General features: G+C 40.6%; 2 protein-coding genes across 7 annotated transcripts in view; both read right to left on the minus strand.

Moving 5' to 3' along the window:
* Window positions 1-21,258, minus strand: ano11 (anoctamin 11). 4 transcript variants are annotated; one of them, XM_018675173.2, is made up of 26 exons: window positions 21,192-21,258; window positions 17,823-17,996; window positions 17,537-17,701; window positions 16,903-17,029; window positions 16,598-16,791; window positions 16,402-16,509; window positions 15,332-15,468; window positions 15,192-15,249; window positions 14,996-15,106; window positions 14,738-14,903; window positions 14,190-14,280; window positions 11,956-12,052; window positions 11,695-11,838; window positions 11,032-11,169; window positions 9,321-9,419; window positions 8,971-9,073; window positions 8,554-8,665; window positions 8,397-8,451; window positions 8,140-8,237; window positions 5,943-6,079; window positions 5,649-5,854; window positions 5,429-5,565; window positions 5,070-5,160; window positions 4,303-4,486; window positions 3,481-3,528; window positions 9-1,750 (listed from the first exon to the last, which is right to left on the minus strand). In XM_018675173.2, the coding sequence occupies exons 3-25, from the start codon at window positions 17,666-17,668 to the stop codon at window positions 3,512-3,514; spliced, it is 2,742 nt and encodes a 913-aa protein (XP_018530689.1). In that variant the 5' UTR covers window positions 17,669-17,701; window positions 17,823-17,996; window positions 21,192-21,258; the 3' UTR covers window positions 9-1,750; window positions 3,481-3,511. The 4 variants fall into 4 exon arrangements, with proteins under 4 accessions (XP_050927032.1, XP_018530689.1, XP_018530688.1 ...); XM_018675172.2 differs by having other exon boundaries at window positions 10-1,750; window positions 3,506-3,528; XM_051071075.1 differs by having other exon boundaries at window positions 1-3,528.
* plekhm2 (pleckstrin homology domain containing, family M (with RUN domain) member 2) overlaps window positions 21,174-25,335 on the minus strand; it is a 16,566-nt gene continuing 12,404 nt past the window's right edge. For 2 of the 3 annotated variants that reach the window (XM_051071073.1, XM_018675167.2), the window contains 2 exons: window positions 24,827-24,943; window positions 21,327-24,701 (listed from right to left, as the gene is read on the minus strand). In XM_051071073.1, the coding sequence (XP_050927030.1) occupies window positions 24,564-24,701; window positions 24,827-24,943 (255 nt within the window). In that variant the 3' untranslated portion in view covers window positions 21,327-24,563. Of the gene's footprint in view, window positions 21,267-21,326; window positions 24,702-24,826; window positions 24,944-25,335 lie in introns of those variants that run through there. The other variant, XM_018675166.2, reaches the window with a different exon arrangement.

Raw genomic sequence — 25,335 nt, forward strand, 5'->3', positions numbered from 1 at the left:
ATCCCTTCAGCACAGTGAGTACAGTATCTCCCCACTTACACATCAGCATTTCACAGTCCTGTGCTGAGGAGGCATCTGCATTCATTAAACTAGATTTATTTTGGTCTAAAAAGCTCACACACAAAATATGCCCTGTATCGAGGCTCTGATTCACTCCTGTTTACAGTTTTGTACATGAGCAGCTCTCTGAAATCCTCCAACACTGTGCAGATTCATGTAAAAAGACATGCTCAGCATTCATGGACAGTAAACGTGGACAGGATATGTGTATTGCATGAACAAACTGTGTTTTTTTCTGCAGGTGTTTTTTATCCCATGGTGAAGACAACAGATAATCTTTGTAATAATAGCAGTGTTTTCAGCTCACAATCACAGCCTAAAAACACATTGTTTGGCAATTTACAGTATCAGCTCATTGTAAGAAGAAGATGTACTTTAACCTCAGGTCAGTGTCATCATAAGAAAAAAAAAAAAACAATTTATCCTTATAATTAAAGGAGCAATCTGCCGATTTTACACAAGCAGATCAGTTTAGTCATTGTGTTGAAGACTCTTCAGCCTGTTGTTTAATATCACCTTTTGCTCTGGAGCAGCTCAGTCACATAAACAGGGACTACAAACCTTTGAGAGAGACTGGAGGTGTGAAGCTTGAAAGACACCAGACAGGGAAAGTCTAATCAAGTTGCTGATAATCAAGTGGGAGCGGTGGTTGGTTCCAGAAGGATTTTCCCTCCTGTAAATTCCCAATGAAAATATTTGTTTTTATGTTCTTCAACACAGAAACACAGGAAGCTCTTTGATCATGTGATGATACTACAGGTTTATGTTGTGGTCATCAGTTTTAATCATTTCAACTTTGTTTCTAAGAAATCCTGTTTCTTTTCCATAACTTTGGCATGGCAGAAGTTTCTAAATACTACAATACCCATAAGCCTCGGCCTTTGTTGCTATGGAAAAGAACCCAGTTAGACCTGCAGTGAATTCAAACACTTCATTGTTGCATTTGTGAACAAAACATGGCACCATAGTTACCACATTCATCTAACACTGATGCAGAATTGAAAGTGAATTTGTCATTTATCACTTTTCTAAAAAGGTCATTGTTAACATTTTGATCTACACAGACTTAAATCTTTGTATCTTTTAACTGAAAGAAGCAGATATTTTCTAACACAGTTGGAGTTTTTTGTGCAGAAAATGAATCAAACCTTTAGCTGCATTATGGGATTTTTTTGACCCACACCAAAAGTCAGGACACCTCAGCCTCTGCTATACTGCCCCCCAGTGAACAGCCCCCTCAGTGTTAAAAACATGTAAGATCAATTTATCATTACAGCATTCACCGTGATACAGTTTGTATAAATCACATTTTTTAAGAAGCTTTAGTCAGATCAGGCTGAAGCCCAGCTGCTGTAGCTCAGCGCCCAGTGTGGATAAAGAAGTTGAGTGACCTCTCTGCATCAAAGACAGATTGTGAGGATGTAACTTGTACAGGCCTAGAGTGAGTGTAAGTCGTGATTCTGTCTGAAAATGTTCCTCAAATGAAAAGGTGGGTAAACTGAGTTTTGGGTGAGATCAGCCTCCGTTACATAAGAATCCCAGCTCCTTAACAGTCCTCCTCTCAGGTAAAAAGTTCAGTTGATGTTATCCCAGACGCAAAGGAGTGTCTCTGATTCCTCCAATATTATCTCCCACCACTCCTTCTCCACGGTAGAGTCCTAACTCATGTTTCCAAAGGACGTGTTGCTTGCTTCAGGGGAAGCAGTGCAGTTGGGTTTGGACATGGAAGGAATGAGGAGGGAGCAGAGAGACAGAGGAGAGAATTAGTTCTGTCAGACTAACAACTGTAAGAGGTATGGTGTTAGAAAAAAAAGCTGACACATACAATCTCTGCTGCAACATGCTGCTGAATTATGACCTGCTGCCACTGTACTGTATTCCTGTGGCACACACTGGTCATAAAAGTGACACTGGCAATAAAACACATTACCGCAGCTACCATGTGGTTTAAGATGTTTTGGGAAATACAGTTTGTTTATTTATGTTCTTTCCAAGAATGAGATTAGAATCAATGTCAATCTCATGTCTGTGTGTTAGGTAAGAAGCTGGAGTCACAGTGTGTTAGCTTAGCATAAAGACTGGAAATAGAGGGGAACAGATAACCTGGTTCTGTTTAAAGATCACAAAATCCATACGCCAACATCTCTGAAGTTTACTAAGTTAGTAACAAGTTATGGACTATTTCTTGACTTTTGTGGCATTTTCTTGACAGACAACCTGCAAAGACTCCAGAAAGTTACTGTTCTCTGTTTCCAGTCATTGTGCTAAAAGCTAACAGGCTGCTGACTGCAGCCTTTTATTCAACAAACATAAAGAGTTATAATCACATTTCAGTTTACTTTAGGGATTAAAGGAATAGTTTAACATTTCAGGCCATATGCTTATTTGCTCGCTGGTGAGGAGTTAGACAAGAAGATCGATACGACAGTCAGTGGTTTTTAGGGTTTTGGTTACATGATGTAAATATTTCTTTATATACAGCAGCCAGGTGCAGATTTAGTATAACTGTACATAAAACCAAAGCCTGTGCTCACTGACTGTGATGTAGCCTGAGAGACGTATAAGTCTATTACATTTCCGTCCATGTGAAAGACAAAGAAACAAGATAAAATCTTTTAGTCAGTGTTGGTGAGCTTGTTTTTGTGACTTAGGACAGAACCACGTTAGCTCCCTCCAATCTTTGTGCTACGCTAACGATGTCCTGACTCCAGCTCCATAGTTAACTCACACACTGATGAGGCTGTAGTTTATGTTGAGAATGGTGCTCTGTGACAATTCAGTATTATCATTTACCAACTTTGAGTGACATCATAATGTAATAATAATATAATATTGTGTCACATTACAGAATTATGCCTCCAAATAAATTATTTCCAAATAAAACTGTAACAAACGGAGATATGGAAGGATGTTTTATAACACATTTGAAGAGCTGTAGGTGATAACAGTGGAACTCAGTTAATTACAAACATCAATTAATCAATTAATCATGAACATCAATTATTTTACTTCTAATTTTGCATAATTTGCAATGTCTGAAATAAATTCCTATTCCTATTCACACCATTATCACCCAGCTCTATAGTTGAGCAGCTACAACATCCTCTCCTCAGTAACAACAACTAGCTCCATAACAAAGAGAGGGAGAGAGGGGAGAGGGGGACATATAAACGTTTAGCCCACCGACAAAAGCTCTATAATAAATAAATAACATCTGTAACTATAATCCCTGGTGTGAATTCTGTTCCCTCTTCTGTTGAAAAGTTAAATATGACTTTAGATGTTGTAGCAGGAGATGGTGGTAGATGTAACTGTACTGTGGTGCTTAATGTACTTAAAACTAATTCATAAACTGGAGTTCATTTTATTTCGATCAGTTCTGTAATCATGACCTCCTTTTTGAGAATGTCATTTACTTACTTGTGTGTAGTTGTGTCGTACTCACCTGTCCTCATCCAGCAACATTCACTACACGAGACACATGACAACAGCATGGGTCAGAACACAGGGACACACACACAGATGAGGATGAATATACACTCTATTAATGTAACAGGCTGTGAACCTCTGGTGCAAAATATAAACTTGGACAGAAACTGTATTTCAACTGCTCTGCTGCTGACTTCCTGTTTACTTCCTGATCGGATATAATGATTTTCTTTTCTTTTCTTCCCCCGTGAAATTGTCTCTGTCAAACCTTTAAGTTAAACATCAAGAGCCATGCTGACAGAGGAAATAATAAACTCTGCCAAAAGACACCAGACATCAGCTTGTGGATGTCATCAAATTGATCTGACACTGATATATTTGGCTCTGATCCCAGATTAGTTTTAATGACCATGTTGCGTGCACTGGAGCAGGTTAATGACAGCTAGTGGAGCCGCAGGTGCTCTGTGGAGGTGTGGAGGTGGGTGGTTGAGCTTTTAAAAGCCTTTAAAATGAGGAATCTATTTATGAGAATCAACAGTCTGAGTGACAGGTTTAACACTGTATGTAACCTGTGAACACTGTTGATGCACTGAACAATAGAGACAACAACATACTGCAGAATATTCATGATGTTATTCTGGTATTTATTTTATTTATATTTAGTGTCACAAACTATAAACAGAGACAGCAACACAGTGAGGTCTGTGGATTACTTGTTCTAAAATATTTTATTACATAACTGGAGTGTCAGGTTTTATGAATTGGTGTGTGTTGCACTGAGTCGTGTGTGTGTGTGTCCCATGTTCTACTGACCTGGGCTGGAGGTGCCTGGAGTGGCAGGGGCGGCCCCTTGGCCTCGACTCACCAGCAGGGCCTCCTGGTTCTCAGCTAGAGCTTGCTTGGCCAGGTAGCGCTCCCTCTTGATCTTCAGCTCCAGGGATTCTGGGACATCAGGTACGAGCCAGTCGATGGCTCGCAGCACGAAGAACACTACATGCTGGAGGAGGAGAGACGTGAAGAGAGCAAGACATCTGACCTGCACATTAGACTGAAGAAAAATGCCTGTCCAGTCACAATATCTGAAGTTTGAATGGTGTTTATATGAGTGGTTGGACATCACATATGAGGACGCAGGAAGCAACATTTTGTATTTGAGCCTGAAGGCAACCCTGACCATTTTTGTATTCTGACAAAAAAAAAAAAAAAAATTAACTCAAATTCTGCTGTGTAGATTTCTTCCTGAGCTTTCAGCCTCTTCTCACCTTTACCAGCAGATGCAGCACTTCTAAATGATTTCCTGCATCTCAAGCTCAGGATTCCTCTGTTTTATTACTTTTCTGGAACTCTTCCCAATCCCTTGTGTAATTTCATTAATTTCAAACTCTCCCTGTCTGGAATAAATTTCCAATCTTTTTTCTGGATAAACTAAAACATACACTAAGAGAGGGCCATATGAAGTTCAAGTAGACACCTGGAGACAGAGCTGTAACTGCTGATAGAGATGTGGGTGAAAGATAAAATGAATAAAATTGAAGAATTAAAGTCACTGAAACAGACAAAAGAAAACAGCTGCTTCATACCTCAAAAGCAATGATAAAACCAAGTCTGACAGCCAAGAGCTCCCAGTAGAATAATGTGTAGCTTCCATTGTTGTCTCTGTATGCTTTATACCTGAAAGAAAAAAAAACACAATTACCGCAGAACTTATTGTGTAATGGTTGGTGTGTGTGATATGCAGCAGAACAAACTGAGCAAAGAGTTAAACATCAGTAACACTACCCTCTGTTGGTTGAGTTTATGATCTGAAGTCAGCAGGATGAAAACTGACACTGAAACTTTTCAAGGATTTTGATAATAGTCGTATGAAACGAAACATTTGAGAGACAAACTGTGGAGTTTCAAACCACTCTCAGATTCAGACAATCAGCATACAGCATACCTGCACATGGGGTACTCAGTGTAGTTAATCGGGGCGTAAGCCAAGGTGAAGTTGACGTATCCATTGAGTTCATTATCAAACTTGTACTGGTAGAGGAGACGAGGTAAAAAGTCTGATGTGAAGGCGATTAGAAAAGCCTGAAGGAGCAAAAAATAGAGTGTTACAGAGAAGACATTATGATGATGATGTCTCGTGATGTTGCTGTTATCAGCCGACTCACATTGGCGATGACGGACAGATGTGACAGGGCCTCCAGTATGTTGAACCAGACTCCAATGTTCTGGGCGCGCTCAGCTACCGGCCGCCGATACTCGCATACAAACTTGTGGGCGTCCAGACGGACTTCCACCCAGTTATTGAGGAGAGCGAAGAGCGGAGCGAGGGGGAACGCCGCCACGAAGATGGTGATGAACCCGAACTGGAGCACTGCGGTGCAGGAATCATTTTTTGTTTGTGCAGTTGAACACGGTAGATGGTGACATGACATGCTTGAGCTTCAGTTGCAGGTACTCACCCATCTCCAGGTACTCCTCAAAGAGGCCTTCACACTCCACCAGCTGGTAGTCTTCTTCCCACCGCCGTGGCTCATGGGATGCCTTACCCCCCAGCACCTTGGCCAAAGTTCTCTTCTGGCGCCAGGCCTTCACTTTACTGTCAGAGCAGAGAAAGACAGAGAATACTCATTGTAAAATAAACATGAAAACAGTGGAGATTTCACATTCAACACAGTGAGGTCAGACCTCAGGCTCATCCACAAAACAACACTGTTGTGTGTACTGTGATTACAAACCATAAATCTTCAGCTGCAGATGGTTCCAGTATGGCTTTGCAACTGGGATCTTCATTCTTCATTACTTGGGGCAGATATGTGTCTTGTATTACTGCGACACATATCTGCCCCAAAACTCAATGCACATGTTGACCTTTTCTCATACTGAGACAATGACTCTGTCTACCATCTCCAATCCCCGGGAGAAACAAACAAGAGAAGCCACATCCATCGCAGCTGTCATCAACTATTAAAGTTAAATCTGGTGTGACACAGATCACAGAGTGCTTAACACTTTTCATTTAAAATATGTTCTTTTCTTCTTTTCAGTGGCATCAATCCTCTCTGATATGGACAAGAAGGACAACTGGAACACGTGTGCTGATCCAAAGAAGAAGATGCCACCACCCAGAGGAAGCCCTGCCAGTGTCAGGGTTAGATTAAGCCTGTGGGTAGTCAACAGGATAAACCCTGTGGGCCGTGTTCCTCAGAGGATTTGGGCCCTAAATTTGGATGCAGCTGCATTATAGAAAAAAAGTATCTGGAATCCACTCTGACAAGCAGACCAAACCTGACTGCACACTCACACACTCAGCTACAATCACTGAATCAATGTTACGTACAGTATACACTGCAGTGTTTTCTCCCTGCTCATTGCAGTTCATGTACAACACGTCATATCCCAATACAAAAATGGTATCTGCTATCAAAAGCTACCCATAATGCCTTGCAAGAGGCTAAAGAAAAAACCTGAATCAAAGATGGCGCTAATGCAGTATCAAACTCGGTGTGATCTGAGTTTAAACAACATGATAAGAAGAGGAAAATGAATGGACCATCTCACATCTGTTATCTGTTTTTCCAAGAGGTTTCCACTCTGCTGTCAGTGTCTGATGATTTGTAATGTCAGCAGCTGTGTTTGCTGTCAGAGTTGAGAAGCTTTTCTTTCTACTCCTTTCTACTCTTTCCAACAAAATGAAGGAAATGCTACATTTCATCATCAGTAGTGGTCAAACCTCAATGGAGAGTATCTACCTGACTATCTGCTTGTTTACTGCAGCCCTCTGCAACAATGATTCTGCTCTGTTGTCTGGTCTGAGTCTGGACACACACACACACACACACACACACACACACACACACACACACACACACACACACACACACACACACACACTGTGCAGATGCTGCAGAGGTCTTATGGTGAGTGTTACTGCACCAAAGAAACAGCTGCAATCAGGATGCTGAGTCTAATGCAACATTTGATAATACCCTGTAGATACAGTACACAACATAACCAGCTCCACCCCTGGTTAACATCACTGATACATTAAATCATTATAAATACTATCTTTATTTGTTTTTAGCCAAACTCTTTTGATCCTCTGATTCTTCTCAGCTTCTTTTTTCTGGAGGGGTTTTGTTACTCTTCCTTCTACTTAAAAATATTTTTAAAAGTGTTATATTGGATTCAGGTCTGGGGATATATTTGGTCAGATCATCGGGGTTGCCTTCATGTTCAGTAGCCTACTGATACTCTTGTACTCTCTCCCATCTTTCATGTAAGTCTAACAATCTGTATGTTTCTATTTACTTTTTTTTTCTTTGTACTCTTTTCTCTCCATCTTTATGAAGTCTAACAATCTGGTTTCTTTACCACGTGGAGCCATGTTGCATTAGACACAACCCAGGCTAAAGCTGAGAAGCCATGGTGTTCACAGGTTATTTCAGGAGCTTGTTCATGCAGTTAGTCTTAACTGGGAATCACAGGTGTAATCAAATTTGTACATACTGATATTATTCTTATTCTAATCTTTATAAGATCTGATACCTCTCAGGCTGTCATGTTGGAAACAGACAACATAATATTTTCAGTAGATGTGTGGATCAGTTTGATCTCTCAGAAAAGCCATACTATTACATCAGTCAGATGGAAACATACGGGATAATGAACTCCTGAACGTTGTTGATGAGTTGTTTTCCGACCATGATGATGAAGAGTTGTTCAGCCAGTTCAATGAGACAACCTCCAGGACCACACTGCAACACAATAACACACAGACACACGCACATATGAAAGTGGAGCATGAAGCTTTCTTTTTCCTGATTTGATAAAAACCAACAGCAGGATCTGTAAAATCTTCCTGTGATATTTATTATGAAATTAGAGATTATCCTAAAGCAGAAGAAAAGACTCACATCTTCATTTCTCATCCCAAACAAGGTGCCATAGTTGGTGGGATAACCCACAAACCTGTACACAGGGAAAAGTAAGACAGATAAAATCTTATTGGTCAAAAATTTCTTACTTTCTTAATCATTTCTGTGTGTCTGTTGAGAATGACTCATGTCTCACCTTCCTTTAAAGAAAGCCACATAGAAAGGAGATGAATAGAAGTTGACAAACTGGAAGATGAACACCTTAAAGATGAAGGCGTTGTCGTACTGGGTTTGTGTTCTGTGCATCTCTGCCGCAAAGAAAACAGGAGCACAGAGTTAAAAACATTAAACCCATAAGAATAATTCTTCTGTTTGCCTTTGTTTTCTCCTCTGATTATGTTTAGCTAACCTCTGGGTTTACTTTAAAACCTGTCTGATCCTCTGTGTTTTTGTTGCTCTTACTGAAAGACTATTTTTACCTCAGATGATGGGATCAAATTCAAGGCTGCTCTGTGAGGAGTCTGGGCTTTTAGTTAGTGGACATCCAGTGAGAGGCTGATATCAATACACAGTGTTGAGGTTTGAGGTGTTAGAGAGCAGTATTGATTCTTACCCCATTTAGTGAGCTGCTCAGCTAATGCAGTGTAGACCCGGCCCATCAACAGGATGAGGCCCAGATTCACAATACTGCTGGAGATATTGGCAATGGTCCCTGCCTGAGGAGGAAGTCACACACATGTATGGATGTACACTATACACACACACACACTCACTCACAGACAGCTGGGTTGTCAGAGTCACACACAGACCTGCAGCACAGTCTATGCATGTAGCAATTATTACAAGAACAAGGCTGACTTCAAAACAACATGCAAAATATCAAATACATCATTTAAAACATTTTAAATAGAGAGAATTTAATCCACACATCCACAGTAGACATCCTGTGTAGGTTTGTTATACCTCTGTACGCAGGACAGGGCTTCCAGTGTGGAACATCATCACGCTGATGATCCCACGGCACATGACCACTGTCACCAGGAAGATCATCACCACACACAGCTGAGGGGAGACACACAGGGAAATAAACACCAAAGTAACACCACGATGAAGCAGTTCTTCATGAGGTTCAGAAGGTGCACACCACTGGTAGTTTTACACCGATCAGCCACAACATTAACACCACTGACAGATGAAGTGAATAACATTGATCATTTCGTTACAATACAATGTTCGGCTGGGAAACCTTTGGATCCCAATCAGATCCAGCAAGCTAGAACAAGCCAGATCCATGGAGATACCACCCCACAACCCACAGGACCCAAAGGATCCTGGGACACCCCTAGAGGTTGAGGTGAGCCTACACAATATTAGGCTGGATCAGACTGGGATCTGGGGAGTTTGGAGGCCAGGTCAACACCTTGGGCTCTTTGTCGTGTTCCTCGAGACATTTCTGAGCAGTTTTTTTGGTGTGGTGGGAGCATTGTCCTGCTAGAGGAGGCCCCTGCCTTTGAGGAGTTGGTTTTATGAGGCAGCATCTTGTACTTCCGTGTTTGCCTGTCTGATAACAGATCCTGTTTATCAGACAACTCTCTCCTCTCTCATGTTGAAGCTTCTCACAAGCACAGAAACACACCAGACCAGAAGATGTCTATAAATTCATTTGCAGCCAAATTCATTCTTTGAATGTGAAATCTTAATTAGGACAATTCACAATAAACTGGTGTTTTCACAGTTTTCTGAACTGGGAAAAGAAATTACTCTGCATAGAAATATTGTATTATTTAGATTGTATGTAGTAACTGATCATTTCAGCAGGAATCAGTTCCTTTCCTCTTTTTCAACAGTGTAAAAGTAAAAGCTTCCTGACTGGAGGCTTTAACTTCAGTCAACTCTTCTTGGATTGTTTCCTAGATCAATGATCACAGATACTGTTCAGTGCAGTTAGTCCTTACAGGCCATGTGTGTTGGTGCCACAGCAGCATTTTCATTTTTCCACCTCTGTCACTATTGTCAGAGGTGGAGGAAAACTGATCCTCAGATCTCTGTTCCAGTAGAAGTTGATCTTGGATAGAGCATACAGTGCATGAGTCAGATTATCAGATCATATCGAGCCCTGTGGGCAGATGACCTGGATTCATTATTAGAGCTGGGTTCAGTTACCACTGTAGGATTCAGTGGAATAGCACAAAGGTGTAAACCCCACCTCTTTTCTCTTCAGAATCTCAGGAGTAAAAGCTGAAAAGACACTGAGACTCTTCACTAGAGCCAAGTATCCTGAGATTGATTATAAGAATAAGAAAAGGAGAACAGACACACACACACACACACACACACACACACACACACACACACTGTGTGTGTGAGCTGATCAGGATGTTGTTTTAGTATCACATCATCATATGTGAATAATTAATCAAATCAAACAAGTTGCATTGTATTCATCAGATACTGACTAGCCAATGTCAGACTGGCGCAAATAATTGCTGACACCACCAAAATCTATATATTGATCTACTCTTACAATACAAATGTACAAAAGCCTGACAATGGAGACAAAGAAAAAACTATCTGCTATCCCAAATACTTCATTTACAGTAATGCTACTGTAAACTGATACACCTGAAGTTCAGCTGAGTAGCTGTCTTTAAAACATTTTTAAACAGTGTCTCACCATCATGATGATGACCATGGAGCCAGTGAACATGCGGGACAGCCTGGTCTTCTCTGGAAAGTAGGGCTCTTTGACCCCAGTCACTGGATTTTGCTCCATAGTTGGTGCCATGGCTGCAAACTCTGGCCGAGGACGTTCCTGAAGGAACACAATGATCACATCAGCCTCAATGGACTCACTCTTTACTGGTTCGCTGAAAGCAGTCCAGCTGCAGACATCAGGTCTCCAGACCCCCAGTCTGCAGACCAGTGGATAGAAAGTAGGTTCCTCAGAGGTGAGATGTGCGACTTAGTTTTTAGCCTGGATTTACAGTATCCTACATTCTCCAATGGGCTAACATCACCTACACTTTACCTAATGTCAAGCACTTTATCCTTGTCTTTATTTGGTGAATTAATATATATTTAACACAACACTCCATGAGAAAAAATACTGAGCTAACTCTCAGGGTTGCCCCTTGTTGGTGTTAAGTTGTATACAGTCCTGTGTGGAACATTGTTAAATCTTGGAAAATTTTTTTTCTTCTTCTTCCTATGAAAAAGTCTCTACCCATGGGCTTGCAGACCTGAGGTCTCCAGACCTGATGTCTGCAGTTAGATACTGTTGAGACCAGTGTCGCCATACTCATACTGAAAGCAACAAAGAGAGGAGGGACTATGAGACCTCTTCTTCATGGAAGTCCATGCAGTCCCAGTGATGGGCCAGGGTTGCCATCTTTCTCTTCCAGTACTCTAGAAAGGTTACAGCCCAGAAGGACATGAACACACTGAACAGGACTGTCCCTGGGTGGTCAAATAAGTAGCCCAGCTGCAACACAGACAGGTACAGTACACACTTTTAGAAACAAACATCACTTCTCTGTCTGTTTGCATTGTAACTATAAACTGATTTGTTTGCCAGTGAAATGTCTGGAAGGTTCTTTACCTTTGCCATGGTGCAGATCTCAGACATGTTCCACGCCTTACATGTATTACACAGAGGACACATCAGATAAGTGGCTCCACTGGTGCAAATTTCCTTACTGTTCACAGACACACAGACACAGATTAGTTACACCTGAGAAAACTTGTTTTCAAACCAGGGTTACTTTTCCCTGGCAGCCGATCAGTGTGACAGAAACAGAAACAGAGATATTTATTCATGATTATGAATGTGAGAGCTAAGGGCTTGGGTGAATTAACTGTAATGGATTTTGCATGCACACAAACCCAGGGTATACTGAATCCAGGACGAGTTAGAAAATAGAACACATAAAGCCATGACTACACTTGGGATCTGCTGCATAAATAAAGCCCAGACTCACTGAGAAACCTTTATCTTTATTGTAATGGGGAGATTATTCTGCACTAATTGTACATTATCACATGAGACAGCTGCAGTTTATTGTTGCTGAAGATTGCACTCCATCCATTCTCCACTAATCAATGGCTTTAATCTACAGTGTGAACTAATGAAGCTCATGAATCTGAGAGATCTGATTGTTTTCTTTCCTAAGATATTGACTTGTCCTCCATCCTCTCTAACCTCCCTTGTTACTTCAAGGTGCCATGAATCCTCTGAAACCAACAGACTGAAAACACTAAACGGGAGGTAAGGCAGTATCAGGATGTACACAGAGAGAAGTCATCTCACAGTGCTGTGTAGGTAGAGAAGAACCCACTGTGATAAATAATATATAATAAAATGGGCACAGGCATACTCCCATGTGGGTTGTATAATTATAGGGTTTGTTTTTAGGCAGAGTAGACTGTGCTTTGATGTATTTGCATCTAAAATTGTGCTTGTTTAACATAATTTGGAAGAAATTGGAGTTTTCATTTCTGGGCAAGTCTGGCATCACTTACAGGAATGGCTAAACATTTTGGGAAATTCACTTATTCGCTCTCTTTCTGAGAGTGAGAAGAGTTGATCGATACTAATCTCATGACCATGTGCTAAGTTCAGAGCTGAACATCAGCCATGGTGCAGGATGCCAGATCTGGTCTGTAAGCCCAGGTTTTGGTATAGATCTGCGCATGAACACTGGTACCAAATTTAGCAGACTGAGGGAGGTTCACTAGCTGTTGCTTGCTGAGAACTAGTTTCACCACTGAACACACTGTAAAATCAAAGTCTATTTAACATCCCAGATAAAGGAGAAAATAAATAAATAACGAGTTTCCCTTCATTTCCCAAGATTCTCTCGATCGTTGTTATAAAGACATCACTCATTACATGACATGACTGAGAGACTTGTATGAGACCACAAACAAAACATGATGAGGTATATTGTACTATATACTATTATATTTATCTGTGATATGACAATTTAATGTATTCAAGAGTTACAAAGACAGCAAACTGACACAGTAATGTCAGTTACAAAGCAAAATGTAGGTTTATCTAAAGATGCTGACATTAGCTGCCTTTAGCTACTGGTCACACCAGACCAAATAAGACTGCAGCAGAAAAACCTCTGACTACACTGAACTGAGTCAGGATGTGTTTTGTTGCTTGTGAAGTCAAGTTTTAATTGACAAGAGCAAGACTGCATTATTTGTTTTTTCACATTGTCACAGTGCAGATACAAGAGCACACATATCATTGATAAAGACTGCAAGGAGAAAATGAGAGACAGTTCAAACATCTTAAGAGGTAACAGTTTGTATTTATGGGCTAATGTCTAGACACAGCATTGACTGAGTATAATGTAATGTCCTGCAGGAATCCACTGCTGTTGTTTTTGCCACACAGCACATCACTTATTTACAGTAATTGGTGTATCATGTCAGGATTTCTTTGTTTGTTTTGGTGATAATAGAAATGAAAGATTTTAATGCCATGAATTCTCATCAGATGTACATCATCAAGGGTGATGACAACTAAACCTTTTTAATGTAATTTTTTTTAGCATTTTATGACTTAATGAGGGAAGTGATGAGAGTGGAAATGAGCAGAGACAGGTATGGAAAATGACATGCAGCAAAGATCCTTGCTGGACTCAAAACAAGGGGGCTCAACCGCCTTAACACATAGACCATGAGGGCGACATTAAGATTTAACTAATACACCTTGATACATGAGCTGAATAATACCCCTCCCCTTTAAATGTACGATGCTCCATTGCTCTTTGTCTTATGAAAATAAACATGTATTTTGTGTGTATTGTGTGGACTCACGCTGGTGTGTTGGTACCCATGGACATGACTCCAGACACGAAGACCAGGGTTCCAACCACTGCTGCCGGCAGCAGCCAGGCTGTGTAGAAACCTGCAGAGACACAAAGCTCCATTAGTCTGCAGCTCTCAGTTGATGCAGGGGGAATCACACTGCTGCACTGCTGATTAATGCTGGAATGTCCTTGATGAAGAGGTCAGGTTGGCATCAAAGAAAACCTGTGTCTCATGCTGAGGATGAGAGTTTTCTTGTCTCAAACTTGTTCTTACATAGTTTGTCGGCAAAGTTTAATAAACAAAACAAAAAACACTTGTACTGTAATCTATGGAGTGAGGTGTGTGAGGTGCGAGGAGGGCAGTGTATGACATAACAATAAAAGAAAAATAAACAAATAAACAGGTCAATAAAAAGAAGCTTCAATGGTAAAAATAACAGAAACCATTATTATTATCATGACCACAATGGATTTCACTGCCAAACACCATAGCCATTTTTAAAAATGTAAAATGTGCAGCCTCTTATATAAATGCTAAATAAAATCTATATTTACCCAGCCAGGCAAAGTAGAGTGCAATCTTCTCTCCAAAGTACTCCCTGATGTGATCCAGTGGTTGGTACTTGTACCATTTGAACCAGCGGGCCCAGTACTGGTAAAGAACCTGCCTCTGGTTTAACTCGTCGGGACGAACCTCAAACTTTGGAAGCTGGAAAGGGCCCTGTCGGAAACAAAACAGCATGCAGCTGGTTGGAAAGGGCAAACAGCACAGGTCTGACATTAGATTAAAAGAGCAGATAGATACTTTCTGACCTCATGCAGGGGGAAAGCTGCAGAGTACGCCCCTTCATTTATCAGTCTGTCCACTCCAACCTCAGCCCGCTTCCTTTTACCATAAACTGTGCTGGCAAGAATCTCATACACCTAAAATAAAACACAAACTCTCACTTCATCTGAGGAAATACACTGAATATGTGCAGTTTTCTGTAGAGGAAATCCTGTTACTCACTACACGGTGCCTCTGTGTATTAGTGAAGTAGGCTTCGTGGTCGTCACAGCCAAGGAATCTGGAAAAAACAATGACACTTTTATTCACTTCTATACAATGTGAGCTCATTGTGTTATTGACCAAAGTTAACCAGAGCTCACCTGCTCATCTTTGACTTGCGAAAGGCACATGTGTAATAGTCCAGTGGCCTGTTTGGCACTGACTCTGTCATTGCATTAGGTATGCATAGTCTCTTCAGTACCTGGGCAGAAGTGTTTAAGTCCAGATGTGGCTGTGCCTGGGAGACAAACACACACTGATTCAGGATTAAAAATATTTCATCATCCTTGTCTTTATAAAGTCAGAATCCTTAAAATCTAATTTAATTTTGTCAGAGCAGCACATTTTAGTAATTAACATCTGAGGATTTTATATAAAATGAGATGTATATTAACCACTGAACACATCGAGAAGTGAATCCGTCAGTGATGCAATACTCAATTAATCTGCACCTCTTTTGACCTCAAATCCACATCTAATGTGTGCATACATTGTTTCCTGTGAATCTCTTGTGCATGGGTACAGACTGAATCCCAAAAACTGGGGTTTGATGTGATAATAAGAATCTACAGTAGATAGCAGCTATATGAAGCTGTACTTAGGCACAGTGGTGCTTGAGTTAAACGCTAATATCAGCAGACTCAACATGTTAATACTCAAAATGACAATACTACGCAACATGTACCATCTGTAATGCATGAAATGGTAGCATGTAAACATTTGCTAATCAGCACTAAACACAAAGTACAGCTGAGGCCGATGGGAACATAATGACATAACGACACTAAATGAAAAGTTAAGAGATCACCAAAGTGATTACAATTCATTAGCACATATACAGTATGTAGTAGATTTCATGGCAGTTCATCCAACATCCAATAGCTGAAAACCAAAAACTTCAGCCTTCTGGTGGTGTTACAGTAAAAGCAGGAGATGACCAAAGTCATGAATACACATTATCTGAAGATGATGAATCCATCCATAAATTGTTGAGATATTTCAGCCTGGATCAAAGTGGTGGAAAAACTTATCCCAGAACTACTGACAAAAAACACACTGAATAACTTTTACTGGACAAATCCAGCCATAGTTAGTATCAAAAATGGGGTTTGATGTCATGAAAACTTAAAGGATTATAGTCAGAAATATTTAATAGAACAGCTGTGCTAACCTGCAGTGGAGCTCTCAGACAGAGTTCCTCAGCATAATACACCATCACATCCCAGGGAGCACTAAGTTTCAGAAAATGTATCGTTTTCTTCTCATTTGCTGTTTCCTCCTAAAGAGAAGAGAGGCAACACAGAGAAGTTGTTAATGACGGGGAGATATTTCTAGTTATTCATAAGATGATTCATCTTGAATCTGACCTGTTCCATGAGTAATCCTGCACTCTCCAGATTCTGGACAAACTTCTCCCTCCACTGTGCCAGCTGTGCCTTCCTTCGCTCAGACCTGCTGCTCTCCTCAGTTGGCCCAGCCTCTCCCTCCTCACCGGTCCCCTCGCTCCTCCCTTTCCCTCGCCGCTTCCTCCGAGAGCGAACCTCCCAAACCAGAACAAAGTCTAAACCAGGATCAACCACAAAGGGCCAGAGGGTTAAATTAAGGACAGACACGGTCATCCATCACTGAGCCTGTGACGGTTAATTCAATACAAACTGCCGACGATGCCTACCAATTTTAGTTCTTCCATCTCTGAAGTAATTCCCGAGCTGTGGAACTGGCTGGTTACTTCTTGTGTTGCAGTGAACATAAATGGGATCATCACCGTCCATATCTTTGTCAGCTGCAGCGGCTGAAAGCTGAAAGCAGCCGCAGTTTAGTTATCATGAAAATTTGTTAATAAAAAACAAGTGAGAGCTGCAGCAAGAAGACTAGCTTCTTCTCATTTTTCTCTCTGGTTAATTTCCTTTTGATGAGGTTTAACATTAAAATCCTGTGCAATTACACAGCATCATAAAAGCCTCCACTTTACAGTAATGAGTCCAGAAAGATGAGACAGAAAATGATCACTGAGCCTTTTACAGTATGATTGAGAACAATGTATCAGTGCAGCACAGCCATGTCTCACTGCAAGACGTTTTTGATTTACCACACCTCACAGCATGTTGTCCTCCGGAGGATACAGCAACAATAAAAGCTGCTAGATTCACTGCAACATCTCTGAGAGGTCAATGAGGTGTGACGGAACGAGGCAGAGTAATTAATGGCTGCTGTGTGAATGAATGTGCAGTTATTTTCCATGTTTCCAACATGAGGGAAGAAAATACTGCTGCAGTGTGAGAGGAAATAAATAAAATAGTGCTTACATATCTTGGTGGGATGAAGCTCCCATTCTGCAGACTCCCATAGCTGTCTGTGGTCTGTGCTTCACCCCCATAGTCCAGATCGAGGAGGACCTCTCTGTCACCTTTCATCAGCTCTGAGCCCTTCCTCAACATGATGTGGGGGATGACTTAAAGTCCTGTGGCTGCCTGGACACAGATACTGAGCTTTCAGATAAAAACTCTACTGAAGAAATCTATGTTTAATCGCTGAAGTGTTTCACAGATGATGGCTATGAAGAAAGAGAGAAAACAGAGGCTGATACTGTACCTTTGCTGTGGTGAAAACGAGGCTGCTGCTGGAGTCTGGATGTGCAGCAATCTGTGCTTCCCTTGTCCTCTCCCTTTTCTCTATCTCTGCATCCGTCTGGCTCCTCTGCTCCACTGATAAATAGCTGTGGAATACCGTAATGGACGTAGCATGCAGGCAGCAGCTGATACTTTGCTGCTGAATGGAAATGTACATCAGGACATACAGCACATCCCCACTTCATAAATAATGCAGTAGTCAGTCAGAGGGCAGAGGGTGGGAGAATAAAGTCCGAGGTCTCTCTGACGTGCTCATTATGCAGGATATAATGTGTGGGGGAAATCTCCTCTTTGATGTTAATGGGTATTCCCTCATATTTCATTTAATTGGTTTTGAAATGTACACACAATCAACATGAATCTTTAATAGAAGAGAAACTCCACCCCTCTAAGCTTTATTTCCTGATGTGCTGTGTAACATCACAGACATCAGAGTAACATTTTCCTGACAGCCTGCACAAGCATCAGCACCATAGGTGACACAATTTGTTTTCTCCACTATCCCTCCTCCTTTTCAGTTGACTGCATTGCTGCAGTCAAAACACAGCTTGTTTTATAGGAAGAATATGAAGGGGTAAGTAAAGAGGGGGAGGAGGAGGAGGTAGACAGTGGGAGGAGGCGGGAAAGTGTTGGCCAAACGGAGAGTGAGGTATTAAAATTGCATAAGAAAGTGAAAAAGTGCAGAGCAAAGTAAATGAGGGGAAGCAGAACATGTTTTAAACACCAGCACCAGTGATTGGGTGGAAATACTGTGTGCTGTCTGGATAATTTAAAGCCCTGAGTCCCTGAAACACAGCACTGCAACTACAAACAATCATCAGGGTGATTTTTTCCAACCTTTGCTACTGCACATGAATGCACTTTTCCAGAGGTTTTCTCAGTCAGTCTGCAGTTTCAACTGAGACTCTGAGTAGACAAAACAATAAATACAGGAATATGCCATAACAGTTTGGGTGGGGGCACAATATGCATTATGGGAAATGCAGGATCCAGTGTTATTGGGCCTTTACTTAAACTAGGGACTCTACTCTACTGGTGTGAGTAATTTCATTTCAATTTCAATTTCAGGTTCTGCTTCAAACTAGTGTGCAGTTTACTAATAAAGTGTTAATTTCTGCACTGCTCGATGCTCGATGCTTCACGTTCACTGCAACTGGTGTTAGATCACAGTAATTTTGGGTCCGTTTCTGTGAACGAGGTGACTCTGCAGAGCTATTTAAAAAGACAATATGATCTTGAAGTCATCAGACGGAGGCTGGTCCAGTGTTTTTTTTTTTTTTCTTTCTTGGACAAGTCTTTAAGAAGAGTTTAATCATCTGCCTGCTGCTAATTCAATCCAATACTTTTATTTTGCAGAGAGGACTGAATAATGGCTTTGGTTAAATTGTTTTTGAGAAGTGGTTCCAGGGACACAGCTGGTTCTGTCTTCATCATCTTTTTTTAATTCAATTTCCTCCAACTCTGGTGTTTCATTTGTTCCTTTGAACTCAACTCCCACTATTTTACTTATCATCCATCTCATCAATCTATCAGTGTGTTTCTCCAGTTTTTCTCCCCCTTGCCGAGTCATTCTGTGATAACGCCTGAGTTCACTACATGTTGTTTCTACATAGATTAGGTGTAGCATCGTCACCACCTCACTTAACTGTTCTTGGGTTGTGCTCAGTTTCCTGGACGCTAATGATCTTAGTGATTATTAGCTTTCTTTTCTAGTCTCGTCACGTGGTCTCCATAAACTTCAGACTGTATCTGTGACAATCTGCTTCTTCCTGCAAGGGATCAGTGAGCCATTGCCACCTTTCTTCTTTATAATCTCAGGCAGCTATCAGCTGCTACTAAAAACACTTTTCTATAATGCTGTAATGCTCTTTGATCCAGCTCTGTGGTGTTGTGTGCAGGGAAAACAATACAGACAGTGAGGAGAGTTAATGGCTTGTTGAAACCATGGTAACAGCATGAGGATGGTGGCATTATCATGCTACTAAAATAACAAAAATGTATCTGAACAAGACCAGTGCTAACTTGTTGCTGTAGCAACTGCAAATAGATTATCAATAATACCAGAGGCTGCTCAGTGCTGTGTTGAATGTTGTCTTGTCTTCTTCTCTCCATAAACTCATTACAGCTGCTGCCACATATATTGTTGTAAGTGACCATAAAGTTAACTCAATCGCCTTAAAGTGGTTGGGAGACATTTGCTTTTGCTTTGACAAAATTTAAGAAAAGAACTTGGATGTAATTAATTTCAGCATTTTCCATATTGCAAAATAAACTGTGAGTCATTAGGTTTAAAGAAAGGTCTCAAAATCTTGTGTCAACAAGACTTTAAGCAAGGCACTTATCGCCCTGAGCTTCTCAGTGATGAACAGCTGTACAAGGTTGCGACTGTGCTGGACAGCTGCAACCGGGAACACGAATAATATTAAGACATAACAGGGTGGTTCTATAAAAGAGCATAATTACTTTACACAAGATTTTAGGACAAGGATGTAGGGATTTGCTCTTATTCAGAAATGGGAGTATTAGGGGGAGGGTGGCCACTGATGAGGGACAGCTGAGATCTGGCTGGTTCTTGTTCATCCCAAAAGTGTGGGATGGGGTTGAGGTCAAGTTCTTCCACATCAAACTCAGAAAACTGTTTCATCATGGACCTCACATTCTGTGTGGGGGGCTACTGTCATGATCCAACAGGGAAGGGCCAAGCTGCTGCCACACAGTGGTGTAAAGTACCATCGTGAGCTGTAGCATTACTATTTCCTTTCATTGGAACCAAGGGGTGGAACAAAGAGCATGAAAAGCAGCATCAGGATGGACAGGGATCTCCACACACTGTAACAGGCAAAAATTAGTCTCCCCTTATGTCTCTGAGTTACTACCTGCCTTTTTATTACAGTTCAGTCGACAGCGCACACACCTGTAAGTGTGTATATGACCTCTACTGGTGAAAAGGGGGAACTACATTATTGACAAAGCTACAACACTGCTCCTGAAAAAGCAGAGAACACTAACTTGACTTGTTGTCAATATGTCAGAGTCATTTTGTTGAAAACATGGTTTCACAGTCATCACAGATTCACTGTCATCCAGCTGCACTGGTTTAAAATGATAGTGTGAAAACTGTGGGGCAGAGCTTTACAAGTCAGGAATTCAAGTATGTCATGGAGACAAGTCAATAATAACTACCTCCCACAGACATATCAGTCAGTGTGTTGTTTTTTCTTTGCAGTTTTTGTGTTGACAACCATCATTTCATATGCTCCACAGTGGGGATTTTAACAAAAAGGACCATCTGTAGAAGTACAGTTGACCTAACACACATCTGCTTTCTTACCTGTAAATGTTTGGTCCCTGCTCTAACATGACTGTCCTTTTGTTCTCTGTGTTTTCAGCATTTCACTGGTTTGACCTGTAACAGATATGTACATGTTAAAAGCACTGATATTGGTACATGTGTCACCACAGGAGCCATGGTTTTATTTCAGTTTATTCAGTTACGCCGTCCAATCACTAAGGTTTCTTTGTACCTTCATTACCATTATGAACAGTATAAAACCTTCTGGACATGCACGTCATTACTGTAGGTGTTTACAGTATGTTATACTTGATTAGTGCTGTATTTACAATTCAATAAAACTAAACATTACATAAATATTACATGCAGTATACATTTATAAACAAAATCAAAACGCACTTTTCACAATGCATCGCTCAGAAGATGTCATCCATCATTGGCCAGCAATGTCCCAAATTCAAAACACTGCTCAAAAAGACTAACTCCTCTTTATATACACTTCATACGTCACAACTCTAAGCACTTAATTTATCATTGATAATCCAACAAACATTTCAAGTAAGTCCAACTATTGCAACTCTTCTCTCTCTGGTCAAAAGTCCTGAAGTAATCCACAGGGGGAGAGGATTTCAGACACACAATCAACCAATCCTATTTTGGAACCCAATGAATTATTAAAGGACTTTTATATAAAACCTTTTCCACCAAATGTCTTGTATCACTTTGCAGTCTTCTGTGTGTGCGCAATATAACTTCATAATGCTGCAGGGAACATGGGAGGAACCAAAGTATAAAAATGGATTTAAAAAATACTGAATTAGACAAAACAGCAGCAATTTAAAAAAAAAAAAAAAAAAAAGTTCGGTGACTGTTAAGGTTTTGGATGTGAAGTAACATTTTCACCTGAGATTAGATTTCTTTGTAAAAGAGCAGAAGATGAGCGAGACCAAGTGGCACTTAGAAAGGCTTAAAGAACTGAGTAATGCTGACGTTAGAATAACACTGTGTGACTGAGACATTTGTACAAACATGACAGTAAGTGGCAAATCCATAGGGCTGGGTATAATTTGAATGCCTAAGTTTTGGTATTTTTACCAACAACGTTTTTTTTCTATACCTTATGTTGCTGAATATGCAACATTTGGTGGTGACACCGTTATGTCTGTACTCGTGTATTAGGGTTTGACTCCCATTCTAACATACAGCAGGATTTTGACCCATCCAAAAACCACCACATAAACTTATATGATTGTTTAAGTCTTCCAATGCATCAGCCAAATTGCTCAGTGTAAGGCAACTATCAAACAGCAGAATAATGCTTCATTTCATTTCAAACAAATTGGCCATTTCAACCAGTTCATTCAAGGTTGTCAAAAAGGCAACACTGTCATTTCAAAGGAAACCTCACACTTATCTTCACTTTGTGATAAGGGCAGTTACACAGTGCCACTGATACGACAGCAGCAGCTCTGTTCAATGTTAATGTTGAGGACATACTGTAACACATGCATTAACACCCACTGACTTTAATCTGTAGGGACACTAAAAAGGCTTCATTTTGAATCTTATTCCTTTCCAAGTAAAGCTTTAATATTAGATAATATTATGGACTATTTAAAAGCAATGATCTGCTGACAACAGGGGCTACACTTGCTCTAAGCTGAAAGGCTAATTAAGGATTTTCTTAATTTGGGTCCTATGATGACTAGTGCGGAAGGGAATGCTCTAATGCCAGATCTTAATGTACATCACAGTGTGTTATGATGCCAACAGACACTGGTGTAATGTTAAAACGAGAAGCTAAAACAACTTGTAGCTCTCAGTCAGTAAAGGATTCTTCATACAGACTGTAATTCTGTTAATGGAGAAGAACACATCTGCTAATGCAGACACAAAAATCAATACCAACACACTGTCACCACTCAGCTGAAGAATTTAGTGACAACGGTTCGCACTCTCTTCTAAAATGGAGATAAAACAGAATGTTATGATATTAACTCAAAACTACAACTGGTACCATTTTAAAAAAAAAAGACTAACAGCAAAAACAATGTGCAAGTCTGCATGGAAGCCTCTGCTCGTCTCTACAGAGGAGAGGAAGGCAAGTCTGTTGCATTTCCTGATAGGGTTTTTTTTCCTTATCTGAGTGACAACATTTAAATTGATAAAGCAAGATCTCAGGCAAAAGCATGTCATGTAACAGTGCAGCAATATCCAGGCATACTTCATATTGAGATCCTCAGTCTCTCAGGCTAATGTACAATGTGGGTGTGAGACTCATTCAGTGAAGAGGTATGTGTCCTCAGACAAATCAAAGCTGAATATCAGACACAACTGTAAGTGATTATGTACAGTGCTGTACATTTACTCTACAGTTATACCACAGTTATGGTAAAGTATAACATCTTAGCCAGGAGTGACCGTCATCGCCACACACGTATGCAACCAGACAGCGTTACTGATATATGACATATATATGTATATATATTGTGAGTGTGAGTGTGTGTGTGTGTGTGTGTGTGTGTGTATACAAGGCAAGGAGTGTGAACTTTTCCACATCCCAAACAAGCAGCACCTGTCCCCTTCATACACAGCTTCCTTGATATACTATATATCACAAGAAGCATTTGGATTGATTTTTTTTAAAGAAATCATTGATATTTCTTTTATCTCACTGTGCAGGGAAACTACTAGTAACAGATCCTTGTCTTCATCCCCACTCAGCTCTCTCAATGCACTAAACACAGTATGTAGTATATCACTGACTTTAAATCGAGGGTTTAAAGAAGAAATCCTTTCTTAAGTCTTCATTTTAAGATGGATGATCCACTGAAGGAAAGGCATTTACTTTGTAGAGACAAAGTTCTCAAAGTAAAATGACTCAGCAGGCTGTATTTGAGTGCAAGATGTATACAAAGTCTTCTCAACATGACTGTATGTGCCTTGTATATCTATTCATCACTATTTCCTGCAGAGAGAATACTATAACCACATCGTGTGACACCAAACTTAGATTTTGTCTACATTGCTGCTTCGTCTAAAGTCCCTCTAATAAAGGAATTTTGGTAATGTATGACCAGGATAATAATAAAATACACTGTCATTTCATTTCATGTGTGAAGATCTCACTGCTGCATCTTTGCGATTGGATGTGTCATATGCATTGCTACTTCTGCAGGACGTTTCTCTGATAGCAACATTTCATCAGTAAAGTCCATCACAAGCTTACACCACATCTGATTGGTTTATCTTAGTCTTTCTGTGGAAAACTGCGAATGATTTGCAGTAACACAGACTATAACATCCAGAACTCCCTCTCACACTGTATCCTGGGACTATATCAGACTGTTTAACTATCAGTCTGTCTCAGTGGCTAACAGGGAGATGTATGCGTGCATGTGTGTGTGTCCATCAGCACCAGGGTTCACGCTGAGCTCTGCCTCGGGCCAGACTGTCTGCCCTCTGCCAGGCGCTCTTCATGAGGGCGAGGGCCTCACTACAACGCTTCTGCACCGACAGATCACACACGTCTCTGCGGGGAAGGTCAACCTGTGAGGACATGAGGGTTCAGTCAGTAGCTGTCTGCAGCTGTTGGAGAACATCTTACATGCTGATATTCTAGGACACTTATTTTCCCTTAAATATGTGATAATGACAGTCTACAGTATCCTGACCTGGTAAATGGCTTTCCATGTGTTGTCTAACGCCTCCAGTAATCGATCTCTCTCCTCACAGCCACTGAAGTACAAGACCCAGGGAGGGAGGAACTGAGCCCGATCTGCTGCAAACTCCTGATCACAAAACAGAGAGAGAAAGAGGGAAAAACCCACTGAAGGCTTAGATTAAAGATTCTAAACACAAGTGTATTACAACAACAGTTTAGACTGGTGGGTTATGTACTGTCAACTGTTGCACACAGAATAAATTCAAACATAACAAGTGGTATTTAAATTATACTATGTATAAGAAAAACAGCTACAGTGGGATATAGGTAAAGTTAAAGATACTATTCTTTTCAATTCAATATCATGTTACTTGTAGAGTGTTAAAAAATAAAAAATGTATGATACCCAGGATATAAAATAACTATCACTACTGACTGTAATGCAGCTGGGTTGTTGAAAATGCCATGTAGATGAGTGGTGGTCTCTGTGTAGCCTTCTCAGACAGCAGGGTGAGTTTA

The sequence above is a fragment of the Lates calcarifer genome, linkage group LG6 (assembly GCF_001640805.2).
Source record: "Lates calcarifer isolate ASB-BC8 linkage group LG6, TLL_Latcal_v3, whole genome shotgun sequence".
NCBI classification, from domain to species: Eukaryota; Metazoa; Chordata; class Actinopteri; family Centropomidae; genus Lates; species Lates calcarifer.